The sequence below is a fragment of the Eimeria acervulina genome, genomic scaffold (assembly GCF_000499425.1).
Source record: "Eimeria acervulina Houghton genomic scaffold, Eah_scaff648, whole genome shotgun sequence".
Lineage (NCBI taxonomy): Eukaryota > Apicomplexa > Conoidasida > Eucoccidiorida > Eimeriidae > Eimeria > Eimeria acervulina.
Window position 1 is genome coordinate 1 of NW_013547224.1, and position 19,177 is coordinate 19,177.

The window sequence follows — 19,177 nt, forward strand, 5'->3', positions numbered from 1 at the left end:
ACAAACTTTAATCCACTAAAAATAAAGAGACTCGCTGCAGCAGCAGCAGCAGCAGCAGCAGCAGCAGCAACAGCAGCAGCAGCAGGAATGCACCAATGGTCCTTGTGGCTGCCTGTGTTGGCTGTTTGTTTTGCTTTGTGTTTGTTTGAGTTTGCTGCTGCACTTTATTGATATACTTGTTTATGTTTCTTTCTTTTTATATTTATTAATTTAATTATATGCAATGTGGAGGCAAACACCGCGACCATTTGCTGCTGCTGCTGCTGCTGCTGCTGCAGCTTCAAGAGCAGCAGCATCGAGCCTCCCTCCAGCAGCAGCAGCAGCAACACCACCAACAGCTGCAGCAGCACCAGCAGCAGCAGCAGCAGCAGCAGCAGCAACAGCAACAGCAACTCGCCTATGCCCTTCTTTGCTGCGTCTAGCACCCTCCTTCCGCTTCGCAGCTAATACTCATCTCTTTTACTTGCAGCCACTGCAATCTAAACAATGTGAGGGTTTGCTGCAGCAGCAGCAGCAGCAGCAGCAGCTGCAGCAGCAGCAACAACAGCTGGAACACCTGCAGCAGCAGGTGCAGCAGCAGCTGCAGCAACACGAATCGAGCGGTGCTGCAGTACAAGGGCAGCTTCGTTCACAGCAGCAGCAGCAGCTGCTCTTGGTGTTGCTGCAGCAGCAGCTGCAGCAGCTGCAGCAGACGCGCTGCAGCAGACATGAAAGCTTACTGCAACAGAGACTGCTGCATTTGTCTCCTTGCACGCTTAAAGCAGCAACAGATAGCAACAAAACAGCAGCAGCAGCAGCAGCAGCAGCAAATGATTCACCTGCAGCAAGCGACGACAAAACAGCAGTAGCAGCAAACAAAGAAGCAGCAGCAGCAGCAGCAGACTTCCCTCAAACGTTTTTCCCCTTCGGTAGAGGCATCTGGGCTGCAGCACGCGCAGACAACAGCAGCAACAAGCAGCAACAGCAACAGCAACAGCAGCAGCAGCAGCAGCAGCAGCAGAAGACGGAGGAGGAGGAGCAGCAGCAGCAGCAGCCGCAGCAACAAGAGCAGCAGCCGGAGCAACCGCAGCAGCTACAGCAGCAGCAGCATGAGACCGAGCAAGAGCATGAGGAGGAGCAGCTGCAGCAACAGCAGCAGCAACAGCAGCAGCAGCAGCAGCAAGCAGCAGCAGAAGAGCTGCAGCAAGTAGATAGATTGCCTTACGATCGTATATGGAGGCCCTGGGTCCCCCGTTAGTTTTTCTTCGTTTGTTTATTTTATTATTTTTTTGTTTGTTTTATTTATTTATTTTATTATTATCTGTTTATTTATTTTGTTCATTTGAGGGAGAGATGCTTGGCGAGAAAAGTAAATAAATAAATAAATAAATAAATAAAATAAATAAATAAATAAATAAAATAAATAAATAAAAATAAAATGCATACAAACAGCAAACAACACAAAACAGAGGCAGCAATACACCCTCTCTATTCAGTAGCAGCAACTGCAGCAGCAGCAACTGCGGCAGCAGCTGTAACTGCAGCAGCAGCAACTGCAGCAGCAACCACTGCAGCAGCAACAACTGCAGCAGCAGTCGAGGTTTTGAAGGAAGGAGAAAAATGTTTCAAGGCCCAAGACACCCACAGGGTATACAGCAGCAGCAGCAGCAGCAGCAGCAGCAGCAGCAGCAACTGCAGCAGCAGCAGCAGAAGCCGCGGGTGTATTCCCCATAGTAGTTCTAGTACTTTTAGTAGCAGCACCTGCAGTAGCTGCACCAACTGCAGCAGCAGCAACAGCAGAAGACGAGGGAGCAGACCCCATAGTAGTTTTAATAGCAATAGCAGCAGCTGCAGCAGCAGCAGCAGCAGCGGAGACCGCGGGAGCAGTCCCCATAGTAGTTTTAGTAGCAACAGCAGCAGCTGCAGCAGCAACAGATTCCATATTAGCAGCAGCAGCAACTGCAGCAGCAACAACAGCAGCAGCAGCAACAGCTGCAGCAGCAGCAACAGCAGCAGCAGCAGCAGCAAGATGATTTAGTGCCGTTTTTTCGTTGTTTATTCCGAGGCTGTTTGAGGCCTTGTGATGTCTTAAGTGTTTAAAAAAGATAGCAGCAGCAGCAGCAGCTGCAGCTGCAGCAGCAGCAGCAGCAGCTGCAGCAGCAGCAGCAGCAGCAGCAGCTTAGCAAGCATGCGTTTGTTTGTTTAATTGTTTTACTTTCGATGTTTTTTGTGTTTGTTTGTCTTCGCTGTTCTCAGTGCAGCTCAAATTAACTGAAGTAAACAGCAAAACCATTTTAAGGGTTTAGGGTTTAGGGTTTATATATATATATATATATATATATATAACAAACTTGAAGGGTTAAGGGTTTAGTGTAAATATATTTGTTATATTTGTTTGTGGGGTTTAGGGCCTAGAGGGTTTAGAAATATCGTTTTAGGGTTTAGGGTTTAGGGTTTAGAAGTATATTTTTAGGGTTTAGCAGGAAGGAGACCACTCCGCAGGCAGCTGCAGCTGCAGCAGCAGCAGCAGCAGCAACAGTAGTAGTAATAGTAGCAGTTATAGCAGCAGGAGCAGCAGCAGCAGGTGCAGCGGCAGCAACTGCAGCAGCAACAGCAGCAGCACTGGGAGCTGCAAATGCTGCCGTTGCTGGGCTGTGGTCTAGGTTTTAGGGTTTATAAGGTTTTAGGGTTTAGGGTTTAGGGTTTATAAGGTTTTAGGGTTTAGGGTTTAGGGTTTAGCAGCGCAGAATTCTAGTGAGTGATGTCTTTGCGAAGGCTGTTATTTATTTATTTATATTTATTTTATTTATTTGTTTGTTTGTTCTACAATTAGATGCATTATATTAAAGAAACAATTTGCTTCGGTGCAGCCTTTAGGCCGTAGTAGCATAGTTAGAGGAAGTGCTGCTGCTGCTGCTGCTGCTGCTAGTGCTGCTGCTGCTAGTGCTGCTGCTGTTGCTGCAGCAGCAGCTTGCATTGTTGTTGCTGCTGCTTGTGCTGTTAGTGCTTCTGCAGTCTATGCTGTTGCTGCAGGTTGTGCTGCTGTCGCTGTTGCTGTTGCTGCTGCTGTTGCTGCTGCTTCTGCTGCTGCTGCTGCTAGTGCAGTGTGTGCTGCCAGTTGCTGCAGCTGCTTCTGTTCGCTGCAGCAGCAGCTGTCGTTGCTGCTCATGTTGCTGCTGCTGTTTCTCTTCCTTCTGCTGGTGAAACTGTTCCTTCTATGGCTGCTGTTGCTGCTGCATCTGCTGCTGCAGCTTCTTATAGTGCCGCTGCTGCTGCTGCTGCTGCTGCTGCTTCTGCCCTGCAGCAAACAGCAGCAAATACGTAATACACCTGCGCGTACAGCTGCAGCAGGAGGGTTTAGGGTTTAGGGTTTACGTTTTTAGGGTTTATAATATTTTAATCTAAATTAATAATTGATTGTAAGCCCTATACACTTCAAACCCTAAACCCTTTTAACTGCTGCGGTGTATATGCAGATATAAACCCCCAGCAGCTAAATACTAATATTTGTTGTGCACGTAGTCTTGAGGCTTTTACTGCTATTTTTTGCATAGTAAAAGAAGAAAATAATAATTAATTAATTAAAATAAACCCTCATTAGTAATGTACACTTGGCGGTAGGGCTACAGCAGCAGCAGCGACGCAGCAGCAATTGCAGCAGCAGCAGCAGCAGCAGCAGCAGCAGCAGCCGCAGCAGCAAATACCGAGTTAGAGATGAAATCTATCAATTGCTGCTAGCAGCAAGAAGACAGACGCTTGCTGCTGCCTTCTTTGTTGCGTGTACACCACAAGAGAAACAAGTATTAGCTGCAGCAGCACCACCTGCTGCTGCTCCTGCTGCTGCTGCTAATCGATGCAGCAGCAGCAGCAGCTGCTGCTGCTGCTGCTGCTGCGCCCCCCTCCCCTTTTAGACAATAAAATCTGCCGGCTGTTAATAAGCCATTTGGAAGTCCCTGTGTTGCAGGTTAGGAGATGCAGCAAACCAGCAGCAGCAGCAGCAGCAGCAGCAGCAGAAGCAACGAGTGATGCACTGTGCTGCTGCTGCTGCTGCTGTTCAAAGCCACAACAACAGCAGCAGCAGCAGCAGCGAGAGCAGCTGGAGTTGGGCTTCGTGGTGCCTTCCTAGACTGTGCAATTGACGTTACAGGCTGCATTTGCTGCTGCTGCGTGCAGCAGCAGCAGCAACAACAACAACTGCAGCAGCAGCAACTGCTGCATTTAGGCGACCAGATCTTATTCTTTTTGTGGGTAGAAGCTGCAGCAGATGTATGCAAAAGAGCAACTGCTGCAGTGTATAGGCACCGACTTGCTGCTGCTGCAGCAGGACAAGCGACAGCCCCCCGTATAGAGTAATATGCAGCAGCAGCAGCAGCAGCAACAGCAGCAGCAACAGCAGCAGCAGCGTCAACTGCTTCTGCTGCAGCAGCTTGCGCAGCAGCAGGGTACCTCGCTGCCGCAGCAAGAACAAGTAGGGCAGCAGCATCCCCGCTGCATGCACCCGCCGCTGCTGCAGCAACAGCAGCAGCAGCTGCTGCAGCAGCGTATGCTCCAGCAGCAGATTCTGCAGCAGCACGTCATGAGGCAGCAGCATCAACAGCAGCAGCAGCAGCAGCAGCAGCCAGGAGCCCACCTGCACCGTATGCATGCTCCACCCGTTGCGCAGCATCCCCACCACCAGCAGCAGCAACAGCAGCAGCAGCAGCAGCTGCTGCTGCAGCAGCAGCAGCAGCTGCAGCAGCCTTGCGGCTTTCCACCAGCTGCGCTGCAGCACCGCCCTCATGAGCCGGCAGCAGCAGCAGCCCCCTACCAGCAGCATTATCATCAGCGGCAGCAGCAGCAGAGACAGCAGCAGCAAGCAGGATGGCTGCAGCGTCACTGCTACAGTCCGCAGCAGCGGCAACAGCAGCTGCAGCAGCAGCAGCTGCAGCAGCAACGCAGAAGCCCTAGAGATATACAGGCTGTTGGCTTCCCTCCTCCTTCTAGCTGCAGTGACACCCCAAGGGGCGCAGCAGCAGCAGCAGCCGCTGCTGCTGCTGCTGTTAATGCGGCAGCAGCTGCCGCTGCTAGAAACGCTGCAGCAGCAACTGCTGCTGCAGCGAAGCAGCAAGGTAGAGGACGTGCAGCAGCTGCTCCACTAAACGAAACAGAAAGAGCAGCAGCAGCAAGAGCAGCAGCAGCAGCTGCTGCTGCTGCTCTTGCTGCTGCTAATGTGCACGCAAGGCAGGTTGCTGCATCTAGAGAAGCTCCTGCTGCGCCTTCAGCAGCAGCAGCAGCAGCAGCGGCAACAGCAGGAGCAGCAGCGACGGAAGCAAAGCCAGCAGCAACCCAAGCAGCAGCAACTGCAGCAGCAGCAGAAACAAAACCATTGCCCCATGCTCCAGCAGCAACAAAAGCAGCAAAAGCAGCAGCGGCTGCTGCGACTCCAGCAGCGCCAGCAGCAGCAGCAGCGGCAACAGATGCAGCAGGATCGGCAGCAGCAGCGTCACCTGCTGCTGCAGCACCTGCAACACCAGCAGCAGCAGCAAACGCGGCACCATCGGCTGCTGCTGCGGATGCAAGAGCAGCAACTCCACAACCAGCAGCAGGAGCAGCAGCAGCAGCAGCAGCAGCAGCACCTGCCGCTGCAGCGGCACCAGCATCAGCAGCGACAGCTCCAGCAGCAGCAGCTGCAGCAGGAGCATTACCAGCAGCACAAACGTCTGCTGCAGCCCTTCGTTGCGATACGCCTTCAGCAGCAGCAGCTGCAGCAGCTCCGACGCCTGCTGCTGCTTCTGCTGCTGTTGCCGGAGGCCCAGCTGCTGCTGCGGCAGAGTCATTACCCTCCCCTGCTGTAAGCGATGCAGCAGCAGCAACAGCAGCAGAAGTGGGTGACGGTGCCGCTGCTGCTGCAGGGACGACGAACGCCGCAAAGAAAGAGATTGCTGCAGCAGCAACAGTAGCAACAGCAGCAACAGCGCCAACAGCAGCTGCAGCAACTCAAGCAGCAACAGCAGCAGCAGAACATTTGAGGGAAAAGAAAGAAGAAGCAACGCTGCCCCCTGATGAACAACAGCAGCAGCAGCAGAAGCAGCAGCAGCAGCAGAAACAGGAGCAGCGTCGGCAGCAGCAGCAGCAAAACGGAGCTGATGCCGCAGCAAATAAGCAGCAGCCGCAGCAAAAGGAGGATGTACAAACAAGCGTAGCAGGCTCGGACCAGCAGCAAATGCAGCAGCAGCAGCAGCAGCAGCAGCAGCAGTTGCCGGTGAAATCGCCAGCGGAGCAAGTGGGAGTAGGGGAGCAGCAGCAGCAACAGCAGCAGCAGCAGCAGCAGCAGCAGTCTGAGGGTCCTCGCCTTCGTTTGCGAGGTCGTATGCTGCCGCCGGTGTCTCAGCGTGTAACACGTGCTGGGGCCTCCCGCAGCAGCAGCAGCAGCAGCAGCGCGAGCAGCAGCAGCAGCAGCAGCAGCAGCAGCAGCAACAGTAGCAGTAGTGTAGGTGCTGCTGCAGGGTGCGACAGCCAGACGAGTATGGGCCCTATAGTTGATTGGTTTTGTGTGCAGCAGCAGCAGCAGCAGCAAGAAAGTTTGCTGCCGCAGACAGCAGCAGGCTGGGATTCTTTGCTCGGCACTTCGCCTACTTGCGAGCTGCCTGTAGAGGTGAAAGCGGAGACACCAGAGCATTTGCTGCTGTCGCTGCAGCTGCAGCAGCAGCAGCAGCTGCTGCTGCAGCAGGGGGGCGTCGAGGAACAGCTGCAGCAACAGCAGCAGCAGCTGGAAGTGCTGCTGCTGCAGGAGCCCATAGACCCGTGTGGTGCTCCTGTTGTGGCGCTGCTGCTGGATCCCGAAGCAGCAGCAGCAACAGCAGCAGCAGCAGCAGCAGCAGGAGAAGATCTGCTGCAGCCAGAAGATGTACGCCTTATGAGAGTAACGCTGCAGGAAGCAGATGAAACCGAGGACTTGCAGCAGCCGCGGAAGCTGCAACACGCAAAGCGCCAGCAGCAGCAGCAGCAGCAGCAACGAGCGCAGCAGCAGCAAGACGCTGCACTCTCCCCCAAAGCCCCACACTCTGGACAGAAAGCAGCAGCAGCAGCAGCAGCAGCAGCAGCTTCAGACGTTAAGAAGTCGGAGGAGAACGGCAACGGAGAGGAGGCTGCTGCTTCCACCGAGAAAACAGCAGCAGCAGCAACAGCAGCAGCAACAACAGCAGCAACAGCAGCAACAGCAGCAGCAGCAGCAGGGAAGGCAGTCACAGAAGATGCAGCAGCAGGGGCAGCGTCACCAGCAGCTATCGCCGCCACGCCTGCTGCAGTTGCTGCTGCTGCTTCTGCTGCTGCTGCTGCTGCTGATAAGCAAGTGGGCGACCTCCTAAAGGCAGTGCAGGGCCTTGACTCCACGGGGCTGCAGCAGCTGCTTGCGATGGCGCAGCAGCTGCAGCAGCAGCAGCAGCCTCAGCAGCAGCAGCAGAAACTGCAGCAAGAGGAGCGGGGAGCGAAAGGTGTGCTGCCCTCTGACGAGAGCAGCAGCAGCGGCAGCTGCAGCAAAGACAGCAGCAGCAGCAGCAGCAGCAGCAGCAAGCAGTCAGCTGATGGGATCTCCTCAAGGGACACGGCAGGGGAGGGCTGTACGAAGGAAGAGACACCAGCGGAGTGCAGCAGCAGCAGCAGCAGCAGCAGCAACAGCAGCAGCAGCAACAGCAGCAGCAACAGCAGCAACAGCAGCAGCAGCAGCAGGGGTATTGTTTACTTTGCTCCCCTGAGCGGTATGCCGCTGACTGAACGTTTGCTGTGTGGGGGTGCATCATCCCCTGCTGCTGCAGCAGCAGCAGCAGCAGATTGCGATGCGTTAGCTGATAATGAGGAGCAGGAGCATTGGCTGCATCTGCAACAGCAGCAGCAGCAACAGCAGCAGCAGCAGCAGCAGCAGCAGCGGAAGCGGAGGCAGCAAAATGAACGACGCCTACTGCATGAATTGCTGCGAGGTGTTGGTGGTAGGTTCTCAGATTTAGATGTTCCGCTGCCTTCTTATTTGCTGTCTCGAGCAGATAAAGATGCACATGCTGCAGCAGCAGATATGTGGAGGCAGCTGCTAGGGGACAGCAGCAGCAGCTGCTGGGGAGGCCTCTATCAGCAGCAGCAGCAACGCAGAAAGAGAAGGATCCTAGCTGCGCCTCCAGCAGCAGATACACCTGTTGCTATTCGTACACAGCAGCAACAGCAGCAGCAGCAGATGCTGCTGCAGCAGCAGCAGATGCTTTATGAGTCGGGAAGCTCAGGTGCCGCTACCCCTTCAGCAGCAGCAGCAGCAGTAGCAGCAGCAACTGGCAGCAGCAGGATGCGACAGCGAGGCGCAGCAGCAGCAGCAGCAGCAGCAGCAGCAGCAGACGACATCCTCTCTCAAGGCAGCAAGCGTTCTGGAGTTGCAGGAGGAGCGCCTGGCGGTCCCCGCAGCAGCAACAGCAGCAGCAGCAGCAACAGCAACATCAGCAGCAGCAGCAGCAGCACCGGGTGCTGCAGCAGCGGCTGCAGCAGCAGCTTTCGTGTGATAGACTCAAGCTTGAAGGGCGTTGCTGGGGGCACTTATGAAGCAAGCAGCAGCTTTTTAGGGTGTAAGTATATAAGTAAATATAATAAGGAACTATGCTGCCGTGTTGCTGCAGCAGGAAGCAATGTGCTGCAGCTGCCGCAGCAGCAGCAGCAGGAAACAGCATATCAGCTGCAACTGCAGCAGCTGCAGCAGCACAGCGAGGGGGGTTGGCTGCTGCCTCTACATTCTCATAAAGACAATCTTTATTCACGATGCATGCATAAAGAAACTCCTCTCCCGCTGTCTTCGCAGCTTCTTGCTGCTTTCGGGCTGCAGCGGCTACCACCAGCAAAAGCAAATAAAAAATTCAAAGAACCAAGGAGCGGCCCTGCAGCGTGGGGTGTACAGGCAGGTCTCATTCGTGCTGCTGCTGCTGCTGTTGCTGCTGCTGCTGCTGCTGTTGCTGCTGCTGCTGTTGCTGCTGCTGCTTATGCTGTTGTTGTTGCTGCTGCTGTTGCCCGTGTTGCTGTTGCTCGTGGTGCTGCTGCTCGTGGTAGGGGTGGTGGTGCTCCTGCTGTTGTTGCTGTTGCTGCTGTTCCTGTTCTTGCTGCTGATGCTGTTGCTGCTGCTGCTGTTGCTGCTGCTGCTGTTGCTGCTGCTGTCCCACCTGGTGTTGATGCTGTATATATTTATATATTTATATATTCATACATTTTTCTCAGATTTTTTTAGTTTTAATTGGTTGGTTGATGTATATATTTTAATAAATATAATGATTTGTAATATTAATTAATATTTATTAATATTAATACTAATATTTATTTATTTATTTTATTTATTTATTTATTTATTTAATTTATTTTATTTATTTTATTAGGCTTGGTTCTCTCTATGCCGACGCGCTGAATTGGGTTTCTTTTTTACAGCTGAAGAAATTGCGTTTCCGGCATCTTTGCTTTTAAGAATAGCAAATGCAGAGTTTAGATTCTTATTGAGATGGGGGTGCAGCAGCAGCAGCAGCAGCAGCAGCAGCGGAGGCGGCGGTGGCAGCAGCAGCGCTTCACTTCATCTAGGTCTTGCTGCAGCAGAAGCAGCAGCTGCAGCAGCAGGTGAAAGGCCTCAACCCCCTCTTGCTCCTGTTGATTATCTTGCTGCTTTTAAAAAGACTATCAGACAATTCAAGACATTATATCCTCCGGTTGTGAAGACTCAGCAGCAAGAAATCAACTACAAACGAGGTACACAAGCAGCAGCAGCAGCAGCAGCAGCAGCAGCAGCAGCAGCAGCTGCAGCAGCAGCAGCAACAGCAGCAGCAGCAGCATGTGTTATTGTTGGGGCCTTCTATAGAAAGCCCTCAATTGCATATTCTTTTTTTCGTCTCTTTCTTCGTTCTTGTGTTTGCCTCTGTCTTTGTTTATTTGCTTTTTTATTATTATTTATTATTTATTTGTTTGTATTTATCGCATCTCTTTATCTGTCTCATTGTTGTTCTTCTGTCTCTTCGTCTTAGCTCCTATAGCCGTTTATCTCCTCCGCTGTGGTATTTGCTGCTGCTGCTGCTGCTGTTGCTGCTGTTGCTGCTTCCTTCACATTGTTTCTTGCTGCTGCTGCTTTGTTTCTATTGGGCTACTGCTGCTGCTGCTGCTGTTTGTGCTGCTGCTGCAGCATTTCTATTGTTTCTCGAGTTGCATGTGGTGTTTGTGTATCCTCTGCTGCTGCTTCTGCATGCATTTTGCTGCTGCTGCTGCTGCTGATGTTTGTGCTGCTGCAGCTGCCATGGCTTACGTTCGTACTCCGCTATATTATTTGCATTCACCCTTCGTTTTTCACGCAAAGATAGTAGCAGCAGCAGCAGCAGCAGCAGCAAAACCCGCCGGCAGCTTGGGTCTGTCAGATCGAATCCTAAACGAAGATGTGGGGCCCAAGGGAGAAGCAGCAGCAGCAGCAGATCCTGCTGCTGCTGCTGATGCTGCTGCTGGTGAAGGCCCTGAGGTAAAGGCAGGGGTGCTGGCAACTGCAGCAGCAGCTACTGCAACAACCCCACCTGCTGCAGCAGCACAGGTCAAGCAGCAGCAGCAGGAAGGTGGAAGTCGAGACGAAGAGGGCCTTAGGAACAGCAGCAGCAGCAGCAGCAGCAGCAGCAGCAACAGTGGAGGAGAGACAACCCGGCTGAGGCTGAAGTGCTTCGGTGCTGCAGCACTTGCAAATATGTCTCCCGCCTCAGTCGCAGCAGGACAGCAGCAGCAGCAGCAGCAGCAGCACATGCTGACGCCGAAGCAGGAGTTCTCGACAGTAAGTGATGAGGAGCTTGAGCTAGAGCAGCAGCAGCAGCAGCAGCAGAAGCGTCGTCGGCTCTTTCGTCGTCGTTTGATGGATGGGGGGGAAGACGTGGCGTTTGCAGCAGCAGCAGCAGAAGCAGCAGCAGCAGCAGCAGCAACAGGACCAGGTAATGAGAGCTGCTCCCCCTTGCTACCAAGAGAAGCGTTCTTGCATCTCAGTGTTTCTGCTGCTGCTGCTTTTCCTCGCTTTGTTTGCGGCGGTATTGATAGAGAAGCGCTGCTGCGCAAGAAGAGATTTAGAATAACTGTCTGTAGAGGGGTCTCAGCAGCAGCAGCTTTTTATGCTGCACCCCGCAGCAGCAGCAGCAGCAACAGCAGCAGCAGCGGGAGTAGTAGTAGTAATAGTCATGCGACGCTAGCACCCCCAGTGCCAGCTGCAACAAGTCCTACAAGAGCTGCTGCTGCTGCTGCTGCTGCTGCTGCTGCTGCTGCTGCACAGCAGCAGCAGCAAGCGCTTACCGACGGCATGCCCACAAGCCTCTCCCAGCAGCAGCAGCAGCAGCAGCAGCAGCAGTTTCACTCTCCCGCCACCCCCACGACCAGCGCTAGCAGCACGAGCAACCCCATAAACAGCAGCAACAGCAGCAGCAGCAGCAGCAGCAGCAGCTCAGGGAGTCGCGTGGGGAGCAGCAGCAGGATGTCTAGACAAATCGAAGCTGAGGAGTTTGCTGAGGGAGAGATGCTGCTGTGTGCAAACAGCCAGCAAAGAATTGACATAGACTTGCAGCGGTTTCGGCTGAGGCCCCTCGTTGAAGCTGTACACAGAGCGCAAGCCCTCCCTCAAGTGCTGCTGCCAGGTTTGCTGCTGCTGCTGCTGCTGCTGCTGCTGCTGCTGCTGCTGGTTATGGTGGTTATGCTGATGATGCTGCTGCTTATGCTGATGATGCTGGTTATGCTGATGATGCTGATGCTGCTGCTGGTTATGCTGATGATGCTGATGCTGCTGCTTGTGGTGATGCTGCTGCTGATGCTGACGATGGCTGCTGGTGTTATGATGATGCTGCTGATCGTGCTGCTGCTGCTTCTGCTGCTGGTGCATTCATTCTGTTGCTGCTGTTGCTGCTGCTGCTGTTGTTTCAGGGCTGAAGGTTCAGGTTGCGTTTGCTGACGATTCGGGTTGCGTAGCGTGGTGGGATGGCGAAGTTGTTGCTGCTCCCCCGCAGCAGCAGCAGCAGCAGCAGCAGCATCAGCAACTTATTGTTGCTTACTGGATAGACGAAACTACTCAACAGGTACGCACCCTTCTGCTGCTGCTGTTGCTGCTGCTGCTGCTCTTGCTGCTGCTGCGGCATTGGTTGTGCCTCCCAGTTGAGTTGGATTTTCATGCTGCTGCTGCAGTGTATGCGTACTATGTTTCCTGCTGCTGCTGTTGCTGCTGCTGCTGCTGCTGCTGCTGCTGCTGCTGCACGATTAATCTCTTTTCCTTTTTCCCGCTTCCCTAACTAAACTCCTCACCCTCTCCTCTATTCCTGTTGCTGCTGCTTCTGCTTATGCTTCTGTTGCTGCTGCTGCTGCTGTTGCTGCTGGTGTTGCTGCTGCAGCGAGCAACAGTAGAAGTGCGCGACTTCGTGCCGCCTAATGTACCGATCACGACGCCCCGCAGCGGCTGCTGGCGGCTGCGCCCCACACCACTCTTCCCTCGCAGGATTAAAGGAGAAGTTGATTTCAGCAGCAGCAGCAGCAGCAGCAGCAGCAGCAGCGGGGGTGCGGGAGGCGCTAGTGGGAGGAGAAGCAGCGTGTCGTTAGGTATGCAGGGGGCTTCGGATAATCAGCAGCAGCAGTTGTTGCAGCAGCAGCTACAACAGCTGCAGCAGCAGCAGCAACAGCAAGGGGCTCGACACACAGATGTTTGGCCGGGTGCTGTTGTTGCTGTTGCTGCTGAAGGTAGCAGCAGCATGAAGCTGCAAGATGCTGTTGTATTAGATGTCTTAACTTCTCCTCCATGCAGCTTCTACTCTCATCAAGACGCAACCCGATATAAACTTCCTCACCGCAGCAGCAGCAGCAGCAGCAGCAGCAGCAATAGTAGTAGTAGTAGTAGCGGTGGGTGCGTGGGCGGCGACAGCAGCAGCACCAGCAACAACAACAGCAACAACACCAACAACAACAACAGCAGCAGCAGCAGCAGCAGTAGTCGGCAGCAGCAGCAGCAGCTAGCGCTGCGCCCTTTGCAAGGAAGAAGACAAGGTAGAGGCATTTGCGTCGTCGGAGTCCGTTTGTTTTTATTTAATGAAAGCAGTGTTGAAACAGCAAGCGCTCGCTGCTGCAGATATCGCTTAAACTATGATGTGCACCCTCAAGATGCTCTGCATGTGCTGCTGCAGCAGCTGTGGGTTTGGGCTGTGCCTCGAGTGCTGCCGCTTCCAGAGAAATTCGCTGCTGCACTTGCCCAGCAGCAGCAGCAGCAGCAGCAGCAGCAGCAGCAGCAGCAACAGCAGCAGCAGCAGCAGCAGGGCGAGGAAACAATTCAAACTCCACACACACCACTGCAAAGCCCACAACGTCCTCAGCGGCAGCAGCAGCAGCAGCAGCAACAGCAGCAGCAGCAGCAGCAGCAGCCTGTTTTGAAGCGCTCCGCTCGCAGTCGAGCTGCTGTTGGTGGTGGTGGTGCTGGTGCTGCTGCTGCTGCTGCTGGCTCTGGTGCTGCGGGTTGCAGCCCTGGAGTGAGTGCTGTAGTAAGCGCGAAGGCAGCAGCAGCAGCAGCAGCAGCAGCAGCAGATATCGACTGGGTATTTGAATTAGCTGCAAGACTGAGACTGTCTCCTTCTAGCATTGCCTTTGCTCGGAATGTTGTGCTGTATATACCCCTGGATCTGCAGCTGCTACCGACTGTCTTTTCGTCTTCAGCTTTATGTAAAAGAAAGAGAGGTAGGCCTCCCCGTGCTGCTGCATCAGCAGGTGCTGCAGTTGCTGCTGCTGCTGCTGCTGCGGCCCAGCAGCAACAGCAACAGCAACAGCAGCAGCAGCAGCACGCAGCAGCAGCAGCAGCTGCGGCTGACAGCTCAACTCCTCACCATTCCCCTTCAACAACAACAACAGCAACAGCAGCAGCAACAACAGCAGCAGGAGCAGCAGCAGGAGCAGGAGAACGACAGCAGCAGCAAGCCCCGCTGTTTGCTCTTGGCGTTGCAGAGCTGCTGCAGCCAGATCTTGATCTGCATGCACTGCTTGAAGGGCGATGGAGTGTACGTACACTTGAGTGGGCATTCGCTGTGAGGAGACATCTGCGGCAGAGACATCTAGGGGTTTTCAGAAAGCCAAAAGAGACAGCGCAGCAGCAGCAGCAGCAGCAGCAGCAGCAGCACATGCAGCAGCAGCAGCAGCAACATTTGCTGCAGCAGCAGCAGCAACACAACTTGCAACAGCAACACAACACGCCGCAGCAACCACCAACGCATGCAGAAACACAAATCCAAACCCAGCAGCAGCAGCAGCAGCAGCAGCAGCAGCAGCAGCAGCAGCAAGAGCAAGATTGCAGTCTGGCAGCCCCAACCGGACGCCGCTTTAGGACAGTCAGATCGCAGCAGGCTGCAGCAGGAAACAGGACCCCAACAGCAGCAGCAGGAGCAGCAGCATTTTCCTCACCTGCTGCTGCTGCTGCACCCAGCGCTGTGTCGCCCCACAACAACAGCAGCAGCAGCAGCAGCAGCACTGTGGGAGGCCCCTCTGCTGCAGAGCGCAGCAGCAGGAGAGAGCGCTATTGCAGGATGGTAGCAGCAGCAGCAGCAACTTCAGGTGCAGGGAATCCAGTAGCAGGTGAAGCAGCAGCAGCAGCAGCAGCAGAGGGAGAGTTTTTGCTGCCGTTTGTCGATGGAGGTGTTTCGTTTGATTGGCGAAGCGAAGGTAGAGACTCAGATGCTGCTACACCCTCAACTCCTGTTGCTGCTGCTGCTGCTGCTGCTGCTGCAGCACAGCTGCCGCAGCTGCCGCCTCCTTCTCCCCTCGCGGGCTTCCTCCCTGCTGCTGCTGTTGCTGCTGCTCCTGCAGCAGATTCTGCAGCAGCACCGCACGAAGCAGCAGCAGCAGAGGGTATGGGGGCAACAAAGCAGCAGCAGCAGAGGAGACAGCAGCAGCAGCAGCAGCAGTACCAACCGCAGAAACGGAAGCATCAGGCAGCAGTTGGAGTTTCTTCTGCTGCTGCCGAAGGCATTGAAGCAAAAGCAGCAGCAACTGCTGCTGCTGCTGCAGCTGCAGATGCATCTGCGGCTGCTGCTGCTGCTCCCCCGACAAAGGTGCAGCGGGCGCCGCTACAGCAACACGCAGCAGCCAGCAGCAGCAGTGCTAACGATTGCTAGCCTGTCTGTCTTGCTGCTGCTGCTGCTGCTGGTGCTGCTAGCTGCAACCCGTTCCAGGGTCTAGCCAGAAGAAGCAGCGCAGCAGCGGCAGCAGCAGCAAAACTTTTTGTCGTTTGCTGCTACAGCGTTAGCTGGGGATCTCCAGGCACTGCAGCTAAATCTTTTTGTGCGTATAGCCAGGCCTCATAATTAAAGGTAGCAGCAGCAGCAGCAGCAGCAGCTGCTGCTGCTGCTGCTGCGGCAGCATTTAATTATCGTAGGAAGAGTATTGCCCACGAAGGGCTTAGGGTTTAGGTTTATAAAGGATAGGGCTTCGCTGCTGTATTGCAGCAGCAGCAGCTGCTGCTGCTGCTGCAGCGGTTGCCGTAGCAGCAGCCGCTGCAGGAGTTAAAGTAGCAGCAGCAGTTGCAGAGGCAGCTGCTGCTGCAGCAATTACAGTAGCAGCAGCAGCAATGAGAATGGCAGCAACAGCAATGAGGGCAGCAGCTGCAGCAGCAGCTGCTGCTGCAGTAATAGGATGTGCAGCAAATAGAGTAGCAGCAGCAGCGCTTGCAGGAGATGTACACCCTCTCTATTGCTGCTGTCTTCTCCCTTCGTTTATTATTAATGAACAGCAGCTGCAGCAAATTAAAGTATTAATAGTAGTGATACTGCTGGACTTAGCAGCAAACCAAACAGTAGCAGCAGCAGTAACAGCAGCAGCAGCAGCAGCAGCAGCAAGGAGGCAACGCACATGAGTTGCATGCACTATACAAATATATTTAATTTGTTTTGTTGTTATAAATTTAAATAATATTAATAAACGAAGGATTTCATTATTCGGTTGTCTGAAACCCACATATCGCTGCTGCTGCTGCTGCTGTTGCTGCTGCTGCTGCTGCAGTTGCTGCTGATTACTATTAGATAATCAAAGCTGTCTTCTATATAAAATTGTTTGTTTAATTTGTTCAGTAAAAAATAAATTAATATTTTTAAATACTATCGGTTGCTGCAGCAGCACAAAAAACAATCAGACTGCTGCTGCACGTCTGGTTGCAGCAGCAGCAGCAGCTACTGCTGCTGCTGCTGCTGCTGCGTTGGCGGGGCATGCAATTGCTGTTGTGTATAGCCTCCAAGCGCAGCGTAGTGTATATATGTTTGTTTATATTCATCTTTGTTTTTTATTTATTATATCTTTACTTTCTTTTATTAGGGCGGCTTTTGCTGTCTCTGCGGTGTATATACACCGCAGCTGCCTTGTGCTGGCTGTCTTTGCTGCACTTCCTTCGCTGCTGCTGCTGCTGTTGCTGCTGCTGCAGCTGCTGCTGTTTTGCTGCTCCTCTCAACATTCATCTTAACTCCACAATGGCTGCTGCTGCTGCAACCCCGGCAGGGGTTTGCTGCTGCAGATTGAGGCCCTGCTGCTGCTGCTGCTGCTGCTCTTTATACAGAGCAGCAGCGCACTAGCAGACGACCATACACCATGACTGCAACATCACCACCAGCAGCAGCAGCAACAGCAGCAATAGCAGCAATAGCAGCAACAGCAACAGCAGCAGCTGCTGCAACAACAGCAGTCCAGATAGCTGCAGCAGCGACAGTAGTGATAGCAGCAACAACAGCAACAGCAGCAGCAGCAGCAGCAGCAGCAGCAGCAGCAAAGTGCCGGGACTTTAACCCTCTCTGCTGCTCCTTGCTGCAGCCCTAATCTCTTCCTGTGCGCAGCAGCACCAGCTGCTGCAGCAGCAGCATCAGCTGCAGCAGTGCCAACTGTAGCAGCACCAGCTGCAGCAACATTAGCTGCAGCTGAACCAGCAACTGCTGCTGCTGCTGCATGCGCAAACCAAGCGAATAAAGCAACAGCAACAGCCTTTGATGCGGCCGAGCTACTGCAGCAGAACATCTGCAGCAGCAAAGTAGTTGCCGCAATAGAGCAGCTGCAGCAGCAGAAGAGCTGCTGCAGCTGCAGAAGAGTTGCTGCAGCAGCAGAACGGCTGCTGCAGCAGCAGCATGGCGTCGCGAGTGAGCAGGACAATGCAGCTGCTGCCGCAGCAGCAGCAACAGCAGCAGGAGCAGGAGCAACAGCAGCAGCAGCAGCAGCAGCAACAGCAGATATTCCTATGGGAAGGGAGTTTGCTGCTGCCCCAGAGGAAGCGCAGCAGCAGCACCGCCTGGCTGCAGCTGCTGACAGCAACGCCGCAGCAGCAGCTGCTGCCGCCGATCTCCCTTTGCTGCAGCAGCACACCGCCCGTGCTGCTGCCTGCAGCAGGGGCGATACAGCAGCTGCTGCTGTTGCAGCAGCAGCAGCAGCGGAGGGGCTTTCAGCAGCAGCAGATGGTAAGAAGACGCGACTCTGCTGCAGCAGCACAAATGATACAGCATCCGATGCATCTTGCTGCTGGAGTTGCTGCTGCTCCCCCTGCCGCAGCAGGAAGAGCAGCAGCAGCAGCAAGAGCTGCAACAGCAGGAGCAGCAGCAGCCAGCAACCAACTAAAGCAGCAGAGTCCGGCAGCGGACGGTTCAAAGAAATCTTTAGCTGCAAAACAAACGCTGCAGCAGCAGCAGCAGAAGCGGCAGCAGGAGCCGCAGCTGCAGCTGCAGCAGCAGAAGCGGCAACAGGAGCCGCAGCAGCAGCAGCAGGCGAGTGAGCTGCAGCAGCAAGAGCAGCAGCAGAAGCAGCAGGGACACCGCGTGGACCTGCCTGATACGCTCCTGCAGCATCAGCAGGAGCAGCAGCAAGAGCATCAGCAACAGCAGGAGGAGCAGCAGGAAGAGCAGCAGCAGCAAGAACAGCAGCAGCAGGAACTGCAGCAGCAGGAACAGCAGCAAGAGCATCAGCAGCAGCAACAGCATGAGGAACAGCAGGAAGAGCAGCAGCAGCAGCAGCAGCAACGGGAAGAGCAGCAGCAGCAACAACAACAGCAGCATCACCCGGATCAGCAGCAGCAGCAGCAGCAGCAGCAGCAGCAGCAGCAGGAGCGTTTTATCTTGCATTTAGAGCCGGGTGCAGGGAGTGTGCTGCAGCAGCAGCTGACGAGATGGAGAGAGGAAGCTGCTGCTGCTTTCGGTGCTGATGAGTCTCTGTGCTATTCGCTGCACTGCTCTGTTACAGGTTTCTTTTGCTGCGCAGACACCTCAGCAGTAGACTCTCTTCTTGCTGCACTCAGCTCTCAGCTGCACGACATTCAGCAGCAAATGCAAATGCAGCAGCAGCAGCAGCACCACCACGCAGAACGAGAGCAGCAACTGCTACACGAGGAAAAACAACATCAAAAACAGCAAGAGCAGCAGCAGCAGGGAGAGCAGCAGCAGCAGCAGCAACAACAAGGGCAGCAGCAGCAAGAGCAGCAGCAGCAGCAGCAACTAGGGTTGGGTAGGGGGTTTCCTCGAGTAATATCGACTGAAGACGGTCATGTGCTGCTGCCGCTGCAGTGCCCAGCGCTGCACCCTTTGCTGCAGCAGCAGCAGCAGCTGCTGCAGCAGCAGCAGCGCTGCTGCTTGCGGCTGAAGCAAATGAACCATATTACTTTAGCAACATGCCGCACTGATCCCAGACAAAGACAAACAATCGAGCATTTCTACAATCAACGGGTAAATACTTCTGCTGCTGCTGCTGCTGCTGCTGCTAGCTCTTGCTGCTGCTGCTGTTTCTCGCTCTGCTGCTGGTGCTGCTCCTAGTTCTGCTGCTGCTGATATTTCTGCTGCTGCTTATATTTCTGCTGCTCCTGCATTAGCTACTGCTGCTGCTTGATTAGCTGTTGCTGCTTCTGCTGCTTGATTAGCTGCTGCTGCTGCTGCTGCTGCTGCTGCTGCTGCTGCTGTGTGTTGCGCTGCAGCTGCTGCTGCTGAAGTATTTGTGGTGTCCCTGGGATTTGGTGTTATATCGCGTTATTTCTCTCAGCAGCAATTATAAACAAAGCGGACCGCATGCATTTGCTGAAGTTAAAAGATTAAGAGGAGCAGCAACAGGGCTTGTTTCTTACGCTTAGCAGCAGTTGCTGCTGCTGTTGCTGCTGCTGCTGTTGCTGGTGTTGCTCATGTTGGTGTTGGGCTTGCTACTTAGATTAGCAGCTGCAGCAGCAGCA

The 19,177-nt window shown here is 54.1% G+C and overlaps 3 protein-coding genes across 3 annotated transcripts; all 3 read left to right on the forward strand.

The window, feature by feature from the left end:
• Positions 1 to 278: 278 nt before the first annotated feature.
• On the forward strand, positions 279 to 1,237 carry EAH_00045420 (hypothetical protein; the record flags this gene model as incomplete). Its single annotated transcript, XM_013391595.1, has 1 exon — positions 279 to 1,237. A coding segment is annotated over one exon (959 nt), but the record flags the coding sequence as incomplete, so codon positions are not given.
• A 3,096-nt stretch (positions 1,238 to 4,333) lies between these two features.
• Positions 4,334 to 15,113, forward strand: EAH_00045430 (hypothetical protein, conserved; the record flags this gene model as incomplete). Its single annotated transcript, XM_013391596.1, has 6 exons — positions 4,334 to 8,705; positions 9,406 to 9,717; positions 10,251 to 11,505; positions 11,616 to 11,770; positions 11,899 to 12,050; positions 12,360 to 15,113. The coding sequence occupies 6 exons, from the start codon at positions 4,334 to 4,336 to the stop codon at positions 15,111 to 15,113; spliced, it is 9,000 nt and encodes a 2,999-aa protein (XP_013247050.1).
• Positions 15,114 to 17,126: 2,013 nt separating this feature from the next.
• Positions 17,127 to 18,847, forward strand: EAH_00045440 (hypothetical protein, conserved; the record flags this gene model as incomplete). Its single annotated transcript, XM_013391597.1, has 2 exons — positions 17,127 to 18,683; positions 18,827 to 18,847. The coding sequence occupies 2 exons, from the start codon at positions 17,127 to 17,129 to the stop codon at positions 18,845 to 18,847; spliced, it is 1,578 nt and encodes a 525-aa protein (XP_013247051.1).
• Between the last annotated feature and the right edge of the window lie 330 nt (positions 18,848 to 19,177).